General features: G+C 41.7%; 1 protein-coding gene across 1 annotated transcript in view; it reads right to left on the bottom strand.

Moving 5' to 3' along the window:
* Positions 1-6: 6 nt before the first annotated feature.
* LOC110964387 (TSC22 domain family protein 2-like) overlaps positions 7-20,482 on the bottom strand; it is a 28,768-nt gene continuing 8,292 nt past the window's right edge. The window contains exons 2-3 of the mRNA XM_022213110.2: positions 3,975-4,026; positions 7-2,022 (exon numbers count right to left, since the gene is read on the bottom strand). Coding sequence (XP_022068802.2) covers positions 1,582-2,022; positions 3,975-4,026 — 493 coding nt within the window. The 3' untranslated portion in view covers positions 7-1,581. The remainder of the gene's footprint in view (positions 2,023-3,974; positions 4,027-20,482) is intronic.

A 20,482-nucleotide genomic window follows, 5' to 3' on the forward strand; every position in this document is an offset into this window, starting at 1 on the left:
GATGTGTTCGAATCTGAATATTGCTTTTATTTAAATACATTAAAATTTGCAATGTAACAAAACTATTGGCATATGAAATTCAAACACCATTTAAATGAACAAAACATGGCTCACTTCATTTTTTCTGTGACTAGTGTCAGAAACACTAGGTTGTTTTTCTCTGTCGACTCTCCACATCGTTTCCCCCCCGTTTACACTGTTCACAGACTATCTTACAATAAGAGTGCTGAATAAAAATGAGGTAAGAAAGTGGTTTGAAGATTACAGATCATGCAGAACATGCTGAACAGCAAAAAAAAATATTTTGTGAAGGAGGAAGTAACAAAAAAAAAAAAAATACATGTGTGCATTTCAAAATAATCAATTTACACAGCTTTGCATCTTTGGTTACAAAGTATGTTGAATGATTTCACAGCTTTTCCCCCCCCTGGCCCCATCAGGAAAACAATGGAGAAAAAAAAAAGTGTAAATAAGGAGGGGGGATGTGGCAATACTAATTCACTTTTAGATCAACCAACAACTGAATTTTCATCTACTGCTCCAGCAGGTGAAAATTTGACGTCAACAGATGAAGAGTTGCCCATCAAGGCTCTTAATACTTTACAAAAATGTACATTCAAACTGGATTTTGACTCAAGCTATGAATTGGCATCTGCAGCGTCAAATCTGCATTAGTGTTCAATATTTGTCAGAATTTCTTTTTTCTTCTTTTTGCCTACATTTAACAAATATATAGCATTGCCTGGCAAGTGCGGCCAATCTGTTGAAACACTGTAAAAGAGAAGAGGAAACGAGTCAAAAAGGGCTACTGTTAAACAGGTTTCATGAAATTGTTCATTTATGAAAATAGCAGCCCTGTAATAAATTAAAAAAAAAAAACACTTAACAGTAGAACTCAAAAGATTTGATGTAAGGGTTGGACTTGATGTAAAAAGTAACGGCAGCGGTGTGACGCTCCCAAAAACAGACTCTCTCTCTCTCTCTCTCCCAGTTCTTACTTTACAACATGAAACAGCAAGGCTAAAAATACCCCTTTACCCACGCAGTTATTTCATTTAAAAAAATAATCGCTTTCTTTTGACAATCACTCCCCGTCTGTCCCGAGGCGAACCCCTCGCTTTTTCTCCACAGCCACGCACTGAGCAGGTCAGGTCGCAGGATGCATTTGGCTCCAAGAAAACATCTCCTCAAGCTCGAACCCAGCAGTCCATCGATCCGGGATCACAGCCAAGATGGACAAAAAAAAAAACAAAAACAGAAAACACCCCGACCTTCCCCCATGCTCCGTCTCCACACACACACTTCGTCCAAGTCCCTCCGTCTCTCTCACTAGATGATTGCATTAACACTGGAAAGGCCCACAGTACAGACGCACACACACTTACATTCAAACACCAATTCACAGTCTCGCTTGCTCACACACGCTCACAAGCACTGTACTTTGTGGTCAAGCTGGTGGCTAAGAAGACAGTTTTTTTTTTTTCTTCTTTTAAATTTCACATACACTAATTTGTAATAAGTTGCAGAGACGATGCTCTTCTTTTTCTTTTCCTGCCCCGTGTGAAGCAGGGCAGATGCACTTCAAGCGGAGGTGACGTTGGGTGGCTGCTGCTGCTGCTGCTGCTGCTGCTGCTGCTGCTGCTGCTGCTGCTGCTGCTGCTGCTGCTGCTGCTGCTGCTGCTGCTGCTGCTGTTGGCCGGGATCGAGCTGCGGCTGAGTCTGGAGCTGCTGGGGTTTGGGGTGGTGTTGGAGTTGGGGGTGCGACTGCGGCTGAGGCGGAGCTTGAAGCGGCGGCGGCGGCTGGGTCTGCTGCTGAGGCTGGCTGAGTCCTTGCTGGGGAGGCGTGGAGCCGGCGGCCGACTGGGTGGACAGCTGAGAGAGCTGCTCGCTGTTGGCCAGAGACTTCAGCACGGCGTTCTCCCGCTCCAACACCGAGTTCCTCTCAAACAGCTCCTTGATCTGCTCCTTCAACACCTCCACCTCTTCGCGCACTGCATACATCAGATGGCTTTTCACCAGGTCCTGGAGGAGAAGAGGGAGCAGTGTGAGGCATGCTGCAAAAACTCAAAATCTTACCAAGTCTGTTTGTCTTATTTTTGGTCAAAATGTCTCATCCCACTTGATTTAAGATAAATTCACTTAGCAAGTGACATTTCAGCAGATGGAGGGACTTGTTTTAAGACCATGCATCTTAAATACACTATATTGCCAAAGTATTGGCTCCCCCATCCAAATAATCAGAATCAGGTGTTCCAATCACTTCCATGGCCACAGGTGTATCAAATCAAGCACCTAGGCATGTGGACTGCTTTTACAAACATTTGTGAAAGAATGGGTTGCTCTCAGGAGCTCAGTGAATTCCAGCGTGGAACTGTGATAGGATGCCATCTGTGCAACAAATCCAGTCGTGACATTTCCTCACTCCTAAATATTCCACAGTCAGCTATGAGCTGTATCATAATAAATGTGGAAGTGTGTGGGAACGACAGCAACTCAGCTACGAAGCGGTCGGCTACGTAAACTGACGGAGCGGGGTCAGCGGATGCTGAGGCGCATAGTGCCAAGAGGTGGCCAACTTTCTGCAGAGTCAATCGCTACAGACCTTCAAACTTCATGTGGCCTTCAGATTAGCTCAAGAACAGAGCTTCAGCAGAGAGCTTCATGGAATGGGTTTCCATGGCTGAGCAGCTGCATCCAAGCCATACATCACCAAGTGCAAAGCAAAGCGTCGGATGCAACGGTGTAAAGCACACTGCCACTGGACTCTAGAGCAGTGGAGACGCCTTCTCTGGAGTGACCAATCGCGCTTCTCCATCTGGCACTCTGAAGGATGAGTTTGGGTTTGGCAGTTGTCAGGAGAACAATACTTGTTGGACTGCATTGTGCCAAGTGTAGAGTTTGGTGGAGGGGGGATTATGGTGTGGTGTTGTTTTTGGCCCCTTAGTTCCAGTGAAAGGAACTCTGAATGCTTCAGCAGACCAAGATGTTTTGGACAATTCCTTGTTCCCAACTTTGTGGGAACAGTTTTAAGCTGGCCCCTTCCTCTTCCAACATGACTGTGCACAAAGCAAGGTCCATAAAGACATGGATGACAGAGTCTGGTGTGGATGAACTTGACTGGCCTGCACAGAGTCCTGACTTCAGCCCGATAGAACACCTTTGGGATGAATTAGAGCAGAGACTGAGAGCCAGGCCTTCTGGTCCAACATCAGTGTGTGACCTCACAAATGTGCTTCTGGAAGAATGGTCAAAAATTCCCAGAAACACACTCCTAAACCTTGTGGACAGCCGTCCCAGAAGAGTTGAAGCTGTTATAGCTGCAAAGGGTGGACCGACGTCATATTGAACCCCATGGATTAGGAACGGGATGTCACTTCTGTTCATATGCGAGTCAAGGCAGGTGAGTGAATACTTTTGGCAATATAGGGCATCTTGTTAAGTCAAACAATCTTGAAATGATCTTGTTTTGTGTTGTATTATACAAGAAAATTCAAAAACAAATTTAATACATCTCAAATTAGGAGGTTACATGAAAGCAAAAATCTATTTTTGAGTGAAAAACTGCTCTTCAAAGTAAAAAGTTCCTTGAAATAAGTTTTTTTTTTTTCTTGTTTTGAGAGGGGCATCTTTTCCAGTGCAACACAACACGGCTGATTTTTAAAGTTCTGCGCAGCAGACACAGACATGTTCGAGAACCTCACGGCTGAAGCTCCTCATTTATTCCTTCTCTGTGCAGTCACTCGACCCTGCTGTGCTCAAAGACAGGCTACTGCCAAGAATAGAAAAAGGATGGGTCAATTTAAATGCCTTGAATTCAGCAACGGGATACGTTTCAGGGGTGTAAGAGTGTTTAAGTTCACTGTCCTGGTGTCGCTGCCTTCCATGTAACTGAAAACCTGCTTCGTATGTTTCAAATTCAAATGTAAGGGAACGTGTGACAGAAGAATGTGATCAGCGGTAGATGGACTACTCACCATTGCCTGTTCAATTTTATTATCAATGGCAACAACATTGGTTCCAGAGGCACTGCAAAACAAAGAGAGGACACAAAAAGTTATTAGAATTCATCACAGGAGTTACAGGGTTAGTGTTAGTGTGTTTTCAGTGGAGAAAACAGCTGCACTGAACTACAATTTAGAGTTACTTTCTCCTACAGTATATCTGTACAATACAGGCAAATATTGTACTTTTCACTCCACTGCATGTCTCTCATAACTCGCTTTGCAGATTTAGTTTATTATCACAGTAATATAATTGCACCCATAATAAGAAAGAAATTGTGATGAAACGCTAGATTAAGTTAAAATTTTATTGTAGATTAAGTTTATTGATCTCCGAGGAGAAATTCACGAGCTACCCAGCAGATATAAAGTAGTTAAATCACTTGTACCTGCTCTAATGAACACATTAATGCTTCAGTAAGTCTAATCCAATAATATAAATTATCTGCATAAGTGTACTGCAACTACATTCTAATGTTATTTTTTTTGTAGTTTCACATGTAAATTCAAATGCATGGCTTGAAAGTATGTTAGAATATAGAATTTTAAGTTAACTGCAAGATCTAAAGTATTTTTATTTATACCTTTGGTCATATTTCTACCCGTTTTCTGCTTTAAAATACCAGCAAACACTGAAACAGACAAGAATCTTCACAGAAAAGACACGACCAACTGACAAAAAACTCGGAGAAGCAGATGAGACTGCTGCTCTGTGACAAAAAAAAAGTAGAAGATCTGAGCACTTCTTACACTTCTGGTCATTTTTCTGCTTTAATGTCTTACATAGCAAAGTCACAAAATCCCAACAAACACTAAAACAGACGAGAATCTTCACAAAAACGCACAATGAGCTCATTAAAAACCTCCAAATCAGGGAGAAGAGGATGAGATTTAGTTGCTCAATTAATCAAACAACAGGCCATCAGTCAGCACATATCTAGGACATATCATAGAAAATGACCTGTCACCACTCTGGGCCATACATGTGCCTTACAACTCCAATCTAGGTCAGGTCATGCCAAGGAAAGATGAGAGAAGTTTGGCTGCAGGCAACAAACAGGCCCCAAAGGCAGAGCAGATAATGTATCGCTCACTTTAACTGCCACATGAAAACTTTCCAGAAACATGCGGATAAACCACCGGTGCTGCGATTAACCCTGTCTGTCTTTGCTCTGATCTGTGTGAATCGCGGCTGCAGCTGCTCGGAGCGCAGCCGCCCGTCGGTACCTGCGGTGAGGGCGGAGGGAGCGTGGGGGGTCGCAGCTGGGAGGCCGGTCGGGCTCTCCGGGGCAGCCCGGGGGTTTGTAGGAAAACGTGCACGGCATGTCGCTGCGGGAGCTCCTCCGGTAGCGGCGGACAGAAGGCCGCCAGAGCGCACCGGAGGCGGCGAAGCAGGAGGTTACTGTGACCGCATATGGAATACTGAAACCCGAAGCGACGGGTGGAGAAGGCGGAGGAGCTGACAGGAGGCGGAGACACATGTAGGATTATTTCTGGCTCCGCCCGCCGCTGTAGCCATTAAAAGCACCACAGAGTAACTGTACTTGATATAAAGAGCTGCAGGGAACATATGTGATAGTAAAAACTAGATTTGAATGATCATTTATGCTGTTGCTAAAGAGTTATATGAACAATTTATCTCTGAGCTGGGGTTTTTCTTTCCACCTGTCTCCACTGAGGGTAAATGGATCCTGGTGGAGCAGGTGTGAAGATTTAAGGACCTGGAGGTGCAAGTCTGTGAGGATCTGTCATGGATCAAACACTCTGGCCACCAGGTGAAGAAGGAGAGTCCGTGACTCCATCATGAAGGTCCTCAAGACTTTCGACTCTGGAGTTGTGGGTCAATATAGAATTGAGGGACTTTTGAAGTCCATGGAATATATCTTACATGCATTTTTATCAAAAGTTAAAAAAATGTTTTTTTATGTTTATTATGATAATGTCTTTACAAATGTCATCATTATTTATTATGGAAACAATCATTTATTACTAAAAATGACTGAATATTACTAAAACGTCAACTAAGTAACTGTCCAAATTTAATAACAACCACTTTCTTAAAACACCTCTCAAGGAAGTGTTAATTCCAGATCACATGACCTGCTCCACATGATGTCATTTCCTCCTGAAGAAAAGACTGGAAGACTCCAAGGCTTTCTGAGTTATTTAATGACGGCTGTGCTTCTTGTTCAGTTTTTGCATGCAAGTGTGACTACAGAGAGAGAAGTGGCTGCATCTGTTTGAAAGCAGCACATTTCTTTTATTTTAGCAGTAAGTGATTGGCAAAATAAACAGTACAGATAATCGGAAGAATGATGAATATCGGTCCTGATAATCAGCCAGGCTAATAATCAGTCTATCCTTTCAGGGAGTGCTGATGTCAGCAGAGAGAATCATGGGGACAGTGATCCCCACCCTCCATCTACAGGAGCTGAAGCATGATCAGGCCAATCAGGATCATGGAAGACCTGTACTACCCCAGCAACGGACTGTTTTAATGGCTACACTCTGGACGGGGCCTACATGAGGTCAACACAGACAGACTCAGGGGCCGTTTACACGAGGACGCTTGCAGGTAAAAACGGCAAAATATTTCAACAAAACACCCTACCGTTTATACGAGGACGGCGTTTTGGGGGCTTGAAAACGCAAAAATTTGCAACCGGCCTCCAGAGTGGAAAAGTAGAAAACGCTCCGCCGTTACGTTTCCGTCTAAACAGCAAAACGCAAAACTTTGACGAGATCTGACCACGTCGCGTACGCGATTACGTCACATACGTGCGCCGGTGTTTTGGTTTGCCGGCCGGATGTGTGATTATTACCATCCTTCGTACCTTCGAGCAACTCTGGTAGCTCTATGTACACTACAGGAGTCGTACCAACAAACGTACAAAATCTGTACAGATTCCATTCATGAACATTTACAGCGGCGGAGATCCGAAAAGGGAGATAGTACGCATGCGCGTAGACATGGCGGAGTTTTATCACAGCGCCACCCAGCTGCCTGGCATGCATATCCAATCGAATTCCACACACTATAGAGTCACCGTATATACGCAGATTTCCTTCAAAACCGCTCGTCTAAACGTGAAATGACAAGACGCCACTTTTGCGTTTTCTGTTAAGATGGTCCTCGTATAAACGGCCCCTCAGGAAGAGCTTCTTCCCTCATGCTGTCAGGACTGTGACCTCTGACCTAAATCCACATTGTAGCAGCTCATCTCTACAGTAAGACACAGCACACTGGATTAATGGAAACACGCATTTAACATACAGATGCGCATGCACACATTCTGACCATGAATGATTAAAACATGGATCAAAAAGCCCCTCAAAGAATTATGGAAAATAAAAACTCCAGTTAGTTGAAAATACAAGCTATTTAGTTTGTGCACTTGTTTTCTTTTAAAGTAAGGGTTTACAAAGTGTAGGAAACCTAAAAATCAGAATAACAACAGGAAGTCAGACAGTAACAGCTGTAAAAGGAGACAGGCAAAACAACAACAAAAAACACAATAGACAGAAACACGAAATGTAAACTGCACATTTTGATAAATAGAAGTCAAAAAAATAGAGCAATAAAGAACTTGATATTGCATACAGGTGAGTCTAAAAAGAGATTCTTTGAGTCTTTCCTCAGGCAGCTCGATGCAAAGCTGAGGGGCCTGACGGCAAAAAGCACCAACAACCTTTAGATTTTACCTTGGAACAGCCAGAAGGCCCGACCTGAGGATCTAAAGCTGCAAGCTGGTTCAAATTAGGAGAGCATTTGTGCTGTGTAGCTTGGGGTCGAACCCTGACAAGCTTTTAGAGTGATCAGTAAAACCTAACAATCAGTTTTAAAATGAAAAGAGGCCAGGAGTGCAGTGTTGTTTGCTAAAAACCGGTTAGGAGCTGCACTGCTGCATTCTGATCCAGTGGGAGGTGAGAGGCTGACTTTTGGTTTAAGTGAGTTTGTCAGTCCATCAAACAGCATGCAGCCAGACTTCATCCAGGACCTGAAAAGCAACATCAGCAGTCTATTGTGCAATAAAAAAAGTCCTGCCCAACAGCTGCATAACACCAGCAGGAGACTCCACAACGGAAACATATTCCTCAGAGACTTTTATATTCATATGTTGTTTAGCAAGCCTTATTTACCATCGATGCTTTCCTATATTTGCTACTTAGCAGATGACACTAACAAATGCGCTTTGGGAATCATGCCAGTACAAATACTACATGAATAAATCAGGAAAATCCACCCGGTATTCTGTGGTGGTTTATAGTGTTTTCTTCTTTTCTCTCTCATTTATCATCCGACAAGTTTTTCTGCTGTCTGTCTATATTTAAAACAGCAGCTACAACACCAACATGCTGCTGACACATCAGTGCTTTACTATTAGTAATCTAATGTTTTCTAACATGTCAGTCAGAGGCATGGATTTAAAACTCTGACTTTAAATGTGTTAGAGCATCAACACGAGAAACCATCAAAAGCACAACTGTCACACAATGAGGACGTCATGAATTTACAAAACCATTAATGCAACAGTTAAAAGTCTGAATCAGACATGCTGCATGATTGCACACTTCCAAAAAGCATATCTGTAACTGCAGTCTTTGTGATTTGCCTCCAACCTCTGACCTGGACCAAAGAAAGTACTGATTTACAGACAATGCTATCTCTTGATGTACAGAGTTAAATGATCAGTTATATAATGTAAACGTAAATAATATGAAATTGAAATGCCAGATGTCTGGGGAGATTTAGAAGCTGTCTCCATTTAATATTTTCTCCACCAGAGGGCCATGAAAAGCTGATTTTTCCAATGTTTAACTCAGTACATTAGCCCAAGCACTTTAATAAATACATTTATTAAACCCTTATAATCAGCAATTATGCTAACAACTAAATGTAGAAAGTTTTAATTATTGGCATCCTATTCATTTACTTAGCCCAAAAAGCAGTATCAGCTGAGCTCTAGTCAGAATCATGAATGCAGGTTTCTGCCTGCGACACTCAAGTATAGACTCCCACTGGAGACAAGATGTTCTGTTCCTGTGCACCGTCCAACTCATGTGTGCGAGGCCGGTGGAAGCTCTCAGTTGATTGTTATCAGCACAGTGTACAGGGGAAGGAATGTACTCCATACCTCTGCAGCTATGAAACACCGTCACTCACATCCCCTGTACTACCTTTGATCTCCGCCTGACATGGTGAAGTCAAACATGAGCTACACGAGTGCATCACACGGTGAACGATGCAGATACGCCGAAGAAAATCCCCACAGTGTCACTCAGGCAGTCGCACGCCCATCACTTGGAGGTATAAATCACAGAGAAGAATGCATGTTTCGCCGTTTCGGCAGTCAGTGCTCACTTAGTATCGCTGTCTTTGCCTCAGAGACCACACTGTGTGACCCCACCTCTGCCCCCACGAGCGCTTACATAACCGAATGCTGTAAAAAAAGAAAAACCGCGACTTCACCCAAATGTGTGTTTAATTTAGATGTGGCGTCACACACAGACCCTCCTATAGTCTTCCTCCCTAACAGGACTTTTCAATAGGCCTGTGCCCAGAGGAATCTCTCAGTCTATAAAACACAGACGCTCAGTGGACTCTCTGGGTTACACCCTTGTTGCTTCACCTCACCAGAGGCTTCAGACGGCGCAGAAAACAAAAACTTGCTCTATTATTAATAGGATCTGCAGCAGCACATGTGCACACTATTATACGCACATACTGCATATTAAACACATCATCTGTTGTAGGCCTGAGTTTGTCTGCCGAAAACCCACTCACAGATGCACGCAGTTCTACTTAGAGGTGGGTGATCCAGCCAAACGATCATATGATGAGGAGATCAAAATCTGAATCATAATTCTCCTCACAGATTTAGTTAAACTCATGTGATCACATGATTAGTTGTGCATATGGCTGCCTGAATACAAAGCTTGTCACTTTACCTCAAGTCTAAAGGGGTCAATACACAAATCTGCATTCTGTTTACGGTTCTGGCTGAAGGCCGTGGTTTGTATCTACACAGATCTGATGCATCTTTCAGAGTGTTGGTTCACTCTTTGCTATTCTTCATTGCAAAATAAACCACCAGGTCGCGGTTTGTGGTGTTCTTTGATGTCTTTCAGCCAACTGTGGGATGAAAACTGACCGGAGAAGAAGGTGAATGACACAGAAGGACGCTACAACAGCAACCTGTCCAGGCTGCGGGTAAGGAAACATGAGACAGAGCTAGCCAGTTAGCAGCGACTGACGTTTCAAAAATAAAAATACTTACATATAGCACCTTCAATGACACCATCAGCATGATTTCTCTGACTGGCAGATCACATGCTAAATTAAAGTAACCAATACAAGAAGCAGAACATCACTTATCCCCAGTTCTATTTTCACGAAACACAGATGACCTGATCTGACATTTAAAGACCAAATAATTGCAATGAATAAGTCACACAAATTCAACCAAGGCAGTTTGGTAAAGCCAAGGCACGTTTTTAAACTGGCACACAAGCGTTGGTTTTCATAAAGACATTACACTTGTCGTGTGTGAGATTGATGGGAGACATATGGGAAAAATTTGTTTAGTTAAGAAGACGTCAAGGCAGCTGTTCTGTGTACACTGTCTGGATGTTCGCCTGCCACCAAACACAGATTTCCCGGATTGTCAAAAATGGAGCAAATTTGAAAACTTTTGTGAATAAAGGCATCTGGGGAGGGAAATGTATTTGTATTTGTATTTATGTGGGTCCAAATCTCTCATGACAGCCCCTTCAAGTGCTTTACAGGTAAATGGTAGTAGGGGGAAAGAGGCTTGTTGTGCAAATGTCATTTATTTCTTTAAAATCGTGAATTAATCTCAATAAATGCAAGAAAAAAAAAAGAACGTTGCAAGAATGCTATTTTACTTGCTCAAATATTCTTGCTTGGTTTGGCCAAACAATTAAGAGAAAACAAAGAAAATCTTCACATTTAAAAAGCTGTCACCAAGCAGTCACTAAAACTATTAATAAATTATAACAATTGCTGCAGTATTTTGCCCCTGTTGAGTTCTCCGCTAATCGTTTTCGCTCTGTTGTCATCTAAGCTTGAAATTGATACTGTGCTGTAATTCTCTGTGCTAATGACCTCACTGTCATTAAAGTGGGGGGTATGAAGCGTTTCCTCCTGAGAGTTTTCCTCCAGCTGATTTTTCCTGGAGGCAACAATGAGGTTTAGGGAGACAACTGTAGTCAAACCAGAGAATAAAATGAGAGGAAAGCTCTAAACTCCCATGTGTACCGTCAGAGGAACATGTGACGGGCGAGTGATGGATCTGTAGCTATGGAGACAGGGAAAACATCAATAACACAATCACGGCTTTTTTTCCCAGAGTCAGATAGATTTTCACAGAGACCCGAGCCAAGATTTGGATAATGAGCTGTAGTTCTGCTTCCTGGAGTCACAGTGGGTAAGATGATTCTGTTAAGTCATGATGGTTTGGGCGGCTTCTCTCGACTTCAGCTGCAAATGTACAAGTTACACCGAAACAAGCAGGAATAACAATCAAGCCGAAACCATATTAGGACACCATCTGGTACTCCCAAGTAGAACTTCCAAAAACAACTGGCACTGGAGAGGTGGAGGGAGGAGGGGGGGGGGGGGGGGGCGGATTTTGGAAACCACAACATGAGTGAGTAGTGTTTTGGAGCTCTAGTTAAAACGCCGCTCCTGACACATATGATCTCATTTAAGGCCTCTAGATCTCCTGTCAAAGCTGAGAACTAGTTTGAGCGCTTGACTTCAAACCGAATCGCACTGAACGCACAGTTAAGCCACCTGCTCGTGTCTTTTTTTTTTTTTCCAGCACCAAGCTAACACTATATAACCAGTGATGTACAGTATGTAAGGTGAAGCCTAAGTGTTGGGTTGAGATCAAACAAAATGCTAATGAGGGTTTGAACTTACTCTGCCACTGATTGTGCAACCAGTACTTCTGTAAACTTTAACTTCTACATGAACAGGACTGATGTTTCTAAGCTTGGGGCAGAATTTGGCGTTTCTCATACGGTGCAAGCTGTAAAATAGGAATGTCAATAAAAAGTCCATTAGAGGCAGAAAAGTCTACACTTGCACATATCGTGGGCAAGCGGAGCGGTGGGGATGTATAAATCAATGGAGCATCAGATAGTTGTCATTCCTTGCCTCTGGCAGCAGCGTTGGCATTTTTAAGAGCAGAAGGCTTCCTTCAGTGGCACAGTAACAACAAATCCATCCACTGCCTGCCTGAGACATGATAAGACAAGTTCAGAGCTGACGAGGCAAAGCCTGATCGTATGCCCAAGGACAACAGGTGTACAAGTCAATCTCAGTCACCTTTGATGCATAAATGCCTCTAATTTGAATGCATTAATGTGGTTTTGTCTAAACTAGACTGTATTTTTCTGTCTAGATTCGTGGCTTGGCACTGTAGACGATGTAAACTAAAATAATCACAAAGTGTTTACAGAAGTCGTTCACACACTCAGATGTGCACACGTCTACTTTCATTTATCTGAGACCTGCCAACTTCCACTTAATGTAACACTACATTAGACAGCAGCGCATGTCAGCCAACAGAGAATAAAATGAGGAAGTATTAAAACTACAACCAAGCAAAGTGTGATAAGCACAAATTAAGTGAAGCAGCTGTATATATCAGGCTTCATTTTTTAGGTTTATCAGACCTGAGTGAATATACTGCAATAATGAGAACCAAGTATGATTAAAAAAACTGTAAATAGTATAAAGATAATAAGCAGAACATTGTCCAAAGTATTCTGCAGCTCAAATACATTCAGTGTTAGTCAGAGAATGTTGTTTGACACTTTTCATATAATTAAACTTCCTCTTGCTTGTATTTTTAACTAGTTGACTAAATTTCTTCCTATTTAAAAGGTAAAGTCTGACATTTTTATAACAACAGATATTTGCTTTCTTCTCAAAAGTAACATGAGACTGATGCTACTCTTACGTCTATATTGTACAGCCATGGTTCTGATATGGATAAATAGCTCGATGCTTCTCCTCTATCCAAAGCTAACAATGTGAGTTTTACTTATGTAGCACCTTTCAAGGGCAAATATCATAAAGTACTTCACAATAAAAAGCAAACAGGACACAGAGGAACGGATATTAAATCAGAAAATCTGTCTGTTAGCACCTCTACACTGATGTTGCTTGTTCAATCTTGTTTGTGCAAGAAAAAAAAAAGTGTTAAAAAAAAGACGTTTCCCAGGGTTGGAGTATGTATGGGACTTTCTTTGTAGGGCACAGCAACTTCCTCGAATCTCCGCTGGTTACCTAAGAACTGATCCTGACCAAGCCAGACTAAATTGTTCTGTGTGTAACTTCCTTAAACCTTAACATAAAAATAGTCTGTAGCTGTTGTTAATGAATAGTTCTATGGTTAAACGCTGCAGAAAAACAGCTAAAAATGTGAGGATGAAGAGAAAACCATGGCGACACAGAGGAGGATGACACACTACGGATGGTTCTTTGCCAGGAACATGTGCTAAATGAGCCATGAGGATTCTGCAATGAGGGGACTTTTATTCTGACAGCACACTCCTCTGCAACGCCTCTGACATAATTCTACTTTGGGGCAGTTGGTCAGGCCTAAAATATATATCGCAGCAAAGTTATGGCACTCTCGCATAAATCAACTTTATGCTACTTTTCCATAAAAATGAATGCAGGAGTGATGCTATTACACAGCTGACCAGGTGGTCTGACTCTAATGTGTCATCAGGAATACAGCTGGCGGCATACAGTGCATTTTGGCACATTTTTTACTCTCACAACCTTTTCTATGATTTCATCTGGTTGCCTCAGACACGATTCTAAACAAACCTGAATAAAATAGACCAATTATAAGTCGATATCAAAAGACACTGCCAACATTTACCAAACACAAATGATTGGTTATCTTTGCTTCTATGGAAACACAAGCAGCTTTTGGCCGAACAGTGTATCCAGAACAACACAGCTCCGAGACAAGAGCTGAAGCAGTGGGCTCATAACATCACTATTTATGCAGTTTTTCCTCTGTTGAGAGTTTAAGTCATCTACCTTACACAGAATAATGTAATTCTGACAGAGCCAAGACAACGGTAACTTTTTTATTTGCATGTAAACCAAAGCAGTTAAAGCAGCAAATGAAAATATAGTGTGTGTGTGTGTGTGTGTGTGTGTGTGTGTGTGTGTGTGTGTGTGTGTGTGTGTGTGTGTGTGTGTGTGTGTGTGTGTGTGTGTGTTTACAGTTCCGCAGTGGCTGGTGATGGTGTGTCAGCTGTATATTTCTCTAAAAACAAGTTTCGTTTCCTGTCACTCAGATATGGTTTCATGCGCTTCTCTTTTTAATTTGGTAAATGCCATCAGCCTTTCAGCTGGCATGCCCCCAATACCTGCATACCACACTGTCATTTATCAACTTTACAAGCCACCTGTGAATAAAAATAGTTCGACAACTGGTCACACTGTGGAGAGTGAACTAGAAACCTGGCTGTACTCTGGGTTTTCTACACACGGAGTTACAGGCAGCATGCCGGCATCCTTTAAAGCTGAAATCAACCACTTTAGAATATCAGTTTTGACTATTTACTGTAAACAAAAACCCTCTAGTTAACTGCAAGTCTTTGAACAGAAGAGATGTCACCAAAATGGAGTCCAGTATCGTAAACATGAGCTCGTAGATGATCAGATAGATTGTAAACACTCACTTTTACCAAATGACTTTAAGAGAAAATATCTGTGTGTAAATATGACCAAATTGGCTGTTTGAAACTATAATTAGACTAAAGATCTACTCAACTTTGATCATGGTATTTAATGTTTTTCATACTCTCCGTTTTCACTTCTAGAAAACTAATATGAGATTAGTGCATTCAGAGCTAAAACAATTAGTTAATGAATTGGTTAGTCAGCAGGTTGATGTCTGGTAGATTAAATGTCGTGTTGAGATAACTGGCATCGACCGATTACAAGCTCTGCATCAGCTGATTACAAGAGGAAAGATTATGCTGGTTCAGTTTGCACTGCTACTGGGACCTGACTAGTTACCTTCACAAAGAGGAGCTTCTAGTTTAGAAACGTAATGGCTACCCTGAACATAACATTTACGCAGAGCGGAGCTGATGTGCTGGGGAATGCATCTTTTTAGTGGCTATACCTGTAGAGCAAAACAACACAGTGAGCTTTCATTCTGGGATTACAGGGAGTTCCGACTTACATCGAAGTTCTTTCCTACAGATTGATGTAAGTCGGAACTCCGGAGGATATGTAAACAAAGTCGTTGCGTGCCTCAAGATATCGATCAGTTCTTCGTAAAAGTCATGAATAACAATGACTGTCAAGCATGAATGAGTCATTTTACAAGAAGATAAAAGAATACGTTTCACTGTTTTTACAACTTAATCGAATAATGCTGATGTTTGTTGGTGTTTTGCCCCATTCTGAGCGTTTTATTAAATCTAATTTTACTTCCATGATGTGTTGCTCTTCAGGCAGAATTACTGACGTACTTCTATTTCGAAGTTGTCTGTTGATAGTTGTCACTTCCTGTCAGCTATTTTGATGTTTAGCTTTACACAAGTACGTACTTTTCTGGATGCACAGCTCTCTACTTTCGACACAGAGGCAATGTCTTAAGTAATTAACTTCATTTTTAGACTTACTGGTTAAGTTAAAAGGATTTATTTACAGGCATTTCTGTTGTTTCATTCTGTTATTGTTGCAGTTTTCACTCTGTAATGTGTATCCAGAGCCACAGTAAAGAAGTCAAGTTTGCTACGACTCACGGCTCATTTTACAAGCACGAGTTTAACTAGTTGGACAGCTGCAGCTTTTACCATTACCTTTGCCATCAGAAGAGTCTGACTTACGCTTGGGAGGAGCCATAATGAAGGGATAAAAGTTAGCAAATGTAGCACAATCCAAGGTTTTGTACAATCGGAGAATGTAAACAAAGCCGTCTTATAGCGCCACGTGACCATGTATTTGTCTACCAACTATTTCCACGTAACCAGTTCTGATGTAACGACGAACCGCCGTAGGTTGAGGACGTTGTAAACTGAGGACCCTCTGTATATAGTCTTCAGCGTCTTGATCTAGAACAGTGCAAGTTTTTTACATTTTGTGCAATAAGAGTAGGTTTACATCTACAGACTGCAGTCAACTATGTAAAGATTAAACTAAGCAACTGTTAGCTGGTACTAGCAAATTAATGGCAACAAAGTTTGAAAATAAAAATACTTCACGACTCATTTCTGTTTTAAAACAGCCACACAAACCTTGCATAAAAATAGTCTTTTACATTTGCAGCCTAAACGTTGTTACTTTGAGCGGACATATACAGTATATCAATATAGCCACTGACTGATTCCTCATTCCAGCAATATCTTTTTATAATCTTTGTAAATTGAATATCTTTTCATGTGTCTTTTTCCAAAAAATTTAGATTGTTGGCCAGACATACTGGAAAACATTAAAACTTCACATTGGACTCGAAACTGATCGCTTTCATCATTTAAATCAATTTGGTAAATCCCTGTCATATTTATTGCTTACGATAAATTATCTGTCATGGTCCTAACTGGGTTAAACTTGTTTACTGTTACTCTCTGACCGTGTTTGTTGCTTGTCCTATTGGACTCTGTTCTACTGTTTGTCTTCACAGCCCAAGATCTCAGCATTTAAGTTGACACAAAACACTCTGGTAATCCAGGCCAAGCCTATGGAAGCAGTCATCAGGCAGTAAATAAAACTGAATTTTTAAGTGGCACGGACATTATATAAAGAGACAGGGCCAAAGTCCCAGAGGGAGAGAGAGGGAGAGAGGTTGGGGGAAAACAACAGAGAGAGAAACATAGATGTTGCTGAGAAGTCTATTGGCCAATCCCGCACTTGCTGCCAGGCTTTGTTTCCAAACTCAATCCATGCACGTGGAGAAAGCAAAGCTCGCTGCTACTGAACACTGCACACACATTGTTACACTCTTGCAGGCCTGCCCAGTCCAATCCAGTATAGTACTGTACCTATCACTGTGGGCCTTTGAGTCTCTTAGTCTGCTGCCAGACTGGAAGGCCTTGTAGAAAGCCTTGGAGGGATTCCTGTGTCAACCATATTCAGGGAAGAGAGAAGAAAGAGACAGTGAAGAGCTGAGACAATGAAATACACTCAAGTTTGATTCCTAGAAATGCTTTCTTGCGCAACTCCGTACCCGCTCATAAAGCTCTTTCACCCGAATGCTGCAGTTAGCTTGGCTGGAAAAAAAGGGGCTCTTATTCTTCAATGCAACATAGAGGACATTCAGAGTAATGCTTTACTCTGAATGTAAGAGGGCTGCTGGAGAAAAGACAGCCTCGGTTTAGGCAGGAATGCATGCTCAAAGGTGGGGACAGCTTCATAAACTTTAAAGGCCTCCCTCAGGCCATTGACCCAATATGCTGCTCAGCACTCATATTTGGGTTGTCATTACCCCTGTTTTCGGCTGCAAATTTGTAACCATTCTCAAGTGTTAAGCATGACAGGATATTGCTACCAAAACAGAAATATTTAAAAAAAAAAAAAAAATCAGGATCACATTTTAATATGAAGAGTTTCTTGTTATACCAAAATATATTTATGCCATTATAAGACGGTTTCATGTTATTAGAAAATAGAAATGAATGTAATAACACAATTTTTAAATGTAAATTCGTCATTTACATAAGTTCTAGCTCATGCATGAGTTAAGACATGGCGAGGTTTTGCTGGTGTTGAGAACAATGGATGATCCCTGCTGATTAATTAGAAAAGACGCTTCCCGAGTGTGCACTAGAACTTAATTAACTGTCTGCATGAGCTACATTCTGTGAACACCATTTCCTCATTCTAGCATGGGTTTCGTCTTAAAACAATATTAGTGTTCATATTATTATGTGTGAAATGTGACTTTATATCAGAATAAATAGCATATAGTTATAAAAAAACAATTAGAATGTCTGTTTCTGCATCCTAATAACATTCATATCATGACAATATCTTGTTTGATTGTAAAAAAAAAAAGAAAAAGCTTTGTGCTTTGACAGTACATTTATTATATTACAATGTGAAATCGACAAGTTTTCCTATTTCATGCGTGGTAACCACACACACACACACATATATATATATACACAGCTGGATAGGATATTTTAACTTTGATGAGTAGGGGTTGAGCCGTTAATTGGTCAGGGAGATTATGATATATTCTGAATTATTTTTTAAAGTATGCTACTTTTGCTCTGCCCACTGCTTTATCTAATTCGCTAGATGTCATAATCAAACAACACATACGGATAGATGTTAAAAAGCCATCTACTAATTTAAAAAAAAAAAAAGTAAAGCGTGAAGAAACAAAGCCTTTCCAACAAAGTTTTCTGTTGGAATTTGTTTTGTTTTTAAACTCAACACCTGCATTTTAATTGTTACTGCAAGTGGATATTGGTTCCAACTGTTAATAATCAGCATCTACCCTAAAAAAAACATACAAGTCGACTGTTAATGTTTAAGAAAATGTTTATTTTGAAGGCTAGAACTGAAAATTTGTCGCTATTCTGGTTCAAATACTCTCATATTATGTAATGTAACGTTACCGTCTGTATTCCTGGTAATTAGCTACAAGGACACTGTGTTCTATGCCAGAGATGTATCTCAGGAAGGGGAAAGGAAACCCCCGTGTTGACCCCTACACACACTCATTCAGGCACACACACACACACACACATTTCATCTACTCTCAGTTCATGCCTTCCAAAGCCAACTGCTGCTCTCCCACATTCACACAAGCATAAATGCACACTGACAGGACCATATGCACACATACGCACAAAGAGGAGTGAGCCAATGAGGACAGAGTTACACATGCAGCACAGGGGAATGAGGAGTTGATTTACAGCATGTGTGTGAATATTAAAGCAGCCAAGGCTCTTTTCCTAGAAATCTTTGGCACAAACTCCCTTTGTCACATTACCTCATGACTAAACACTCACAATCCTCCTCCTATGGCTCTGCTCAATATTACTTTGTGGGCACTGGCACAAAAAAAAAGGAAAAAAAAATCTCCACACACCTCCTTTTCCCAACTAATACTCTGTACAAGTCTGCCATCGGCCGAAATCAAGAAGATCAGATGACTTAGAATCCTCTTCATGAATGAGGTAAAAACCAGAGGAGTCATGATTCCCTGTTTTCAAGTAGCAAACACTCGGCTCTCAATGGCTCTCTTTGTAAGTCTAAAATGCAACAAGTCAATATCCATTTATGAAAGCCCCTCTTTGTAAACCAACCAATGTGTTGAGCAGCGGTGAAAGTGTGGTCTCCTCCAAAAACTCAAACTACAGAGGATGAATAGGACAGGAGGAGGGAGCCTTACAGATATGTACACACAAGAAAAGTCCCCCTTTCTTTCTCTAAACCTCTTTCTCAAAGCACATAAGCTAACCTGACAAAAAAGATGGCTGCACATGCTCAGGCTTTGCCAGATACTGCCCCGAAGCAAATGTATGACCTGGCAGCAAGACGAAAATAACCTTTTGTTGCATTTTTGCTGGTTGATGTCACGCATCGAGCCGCAGCATGACATGTTTTTTTCCTCATTTTCTGCAAAGCAGTGGCCGTGTCACAGGTTCAGTTTCACGGTGCAGAACCTCTTAATAACCTTGCTAAGTCAGTGAGCATGTGAAAAACCCACAACAGCCTTAAGTGATGAGCATGGGGAGGCGGTGAGGGGGGCCTTGTGTTGGAAAGTCTGTGCAAGTAGAAGTGCAAGAGGACAAAATAGGAAAGAGCAAAGTGTGAAAGGTACGCATGCAGAATACAAGGTGTCAAAAGAGATTTTTTTTCCTGTGTGTCATGGTGCTGCAGAGGCGTTATGCTTCACTGAAGGTCCCACCGAAGCAGACACACTAAAACTTAACTGCAGATAGGGGCGACGCAACCTACCATATGAAAACCACAAATGCTGTGTTTGGAAGACATGGGCTGCAGTGGAAACCCTCCCATTCTGCTCCGCTTAGCAAAGCGATTGTTTTAGTGTGTGCAGGCGCAGGAAGAAAAAAATGTCTGACGGATTACTAGCAAAGTAGGGGTGGCAGTAAATGGACAGGTAGAGTAATCTGGAGGCAGGGGGCACAGAAAGTAGAGGGGGAGGCTAAAAGAGGGTGTTGAAAGCTCTCACTGTTGGTGCGGCATGAGGAATCAGGTTCTCCGCAACATTCAGACATCTACCACAGAGCAAAAGTAGGTCAAAACTATTTAGATTTCAGCAGCCTCATGGGATTCTCTTTCAGCAGGTTTTGGGTTGTCGTCGAGGGAGATGGAGTGCAGGAAGGACCCGGAGCAACTGAATGATTACGCCATGGCCACCAGAGGAGACTGGAAGCCGGATCCTAGAGTCCTACTAGCATGGGTTAGTGCCAGTAAAGGCAAAAACTTTGTCCCTGTT

This window comes from Acanthochromis polyacanthus, chromosome 9 (genome assembly GCF_021347895.1).
Source record: "Acanthochromis polyacanthus isolate Apoly-LR-REF ecotype Palm Island chromosome 9, KAUST_Apoly_ChrSc, whole genome shotgun sequence".
Classification (NCBI taxonomy): domain Eukaryota; kingdom Metazoa; phylum Chordata; class Actinopteri; family Pomacentridae; genus Acanthochromis; species Acanthochromis polyacanthus.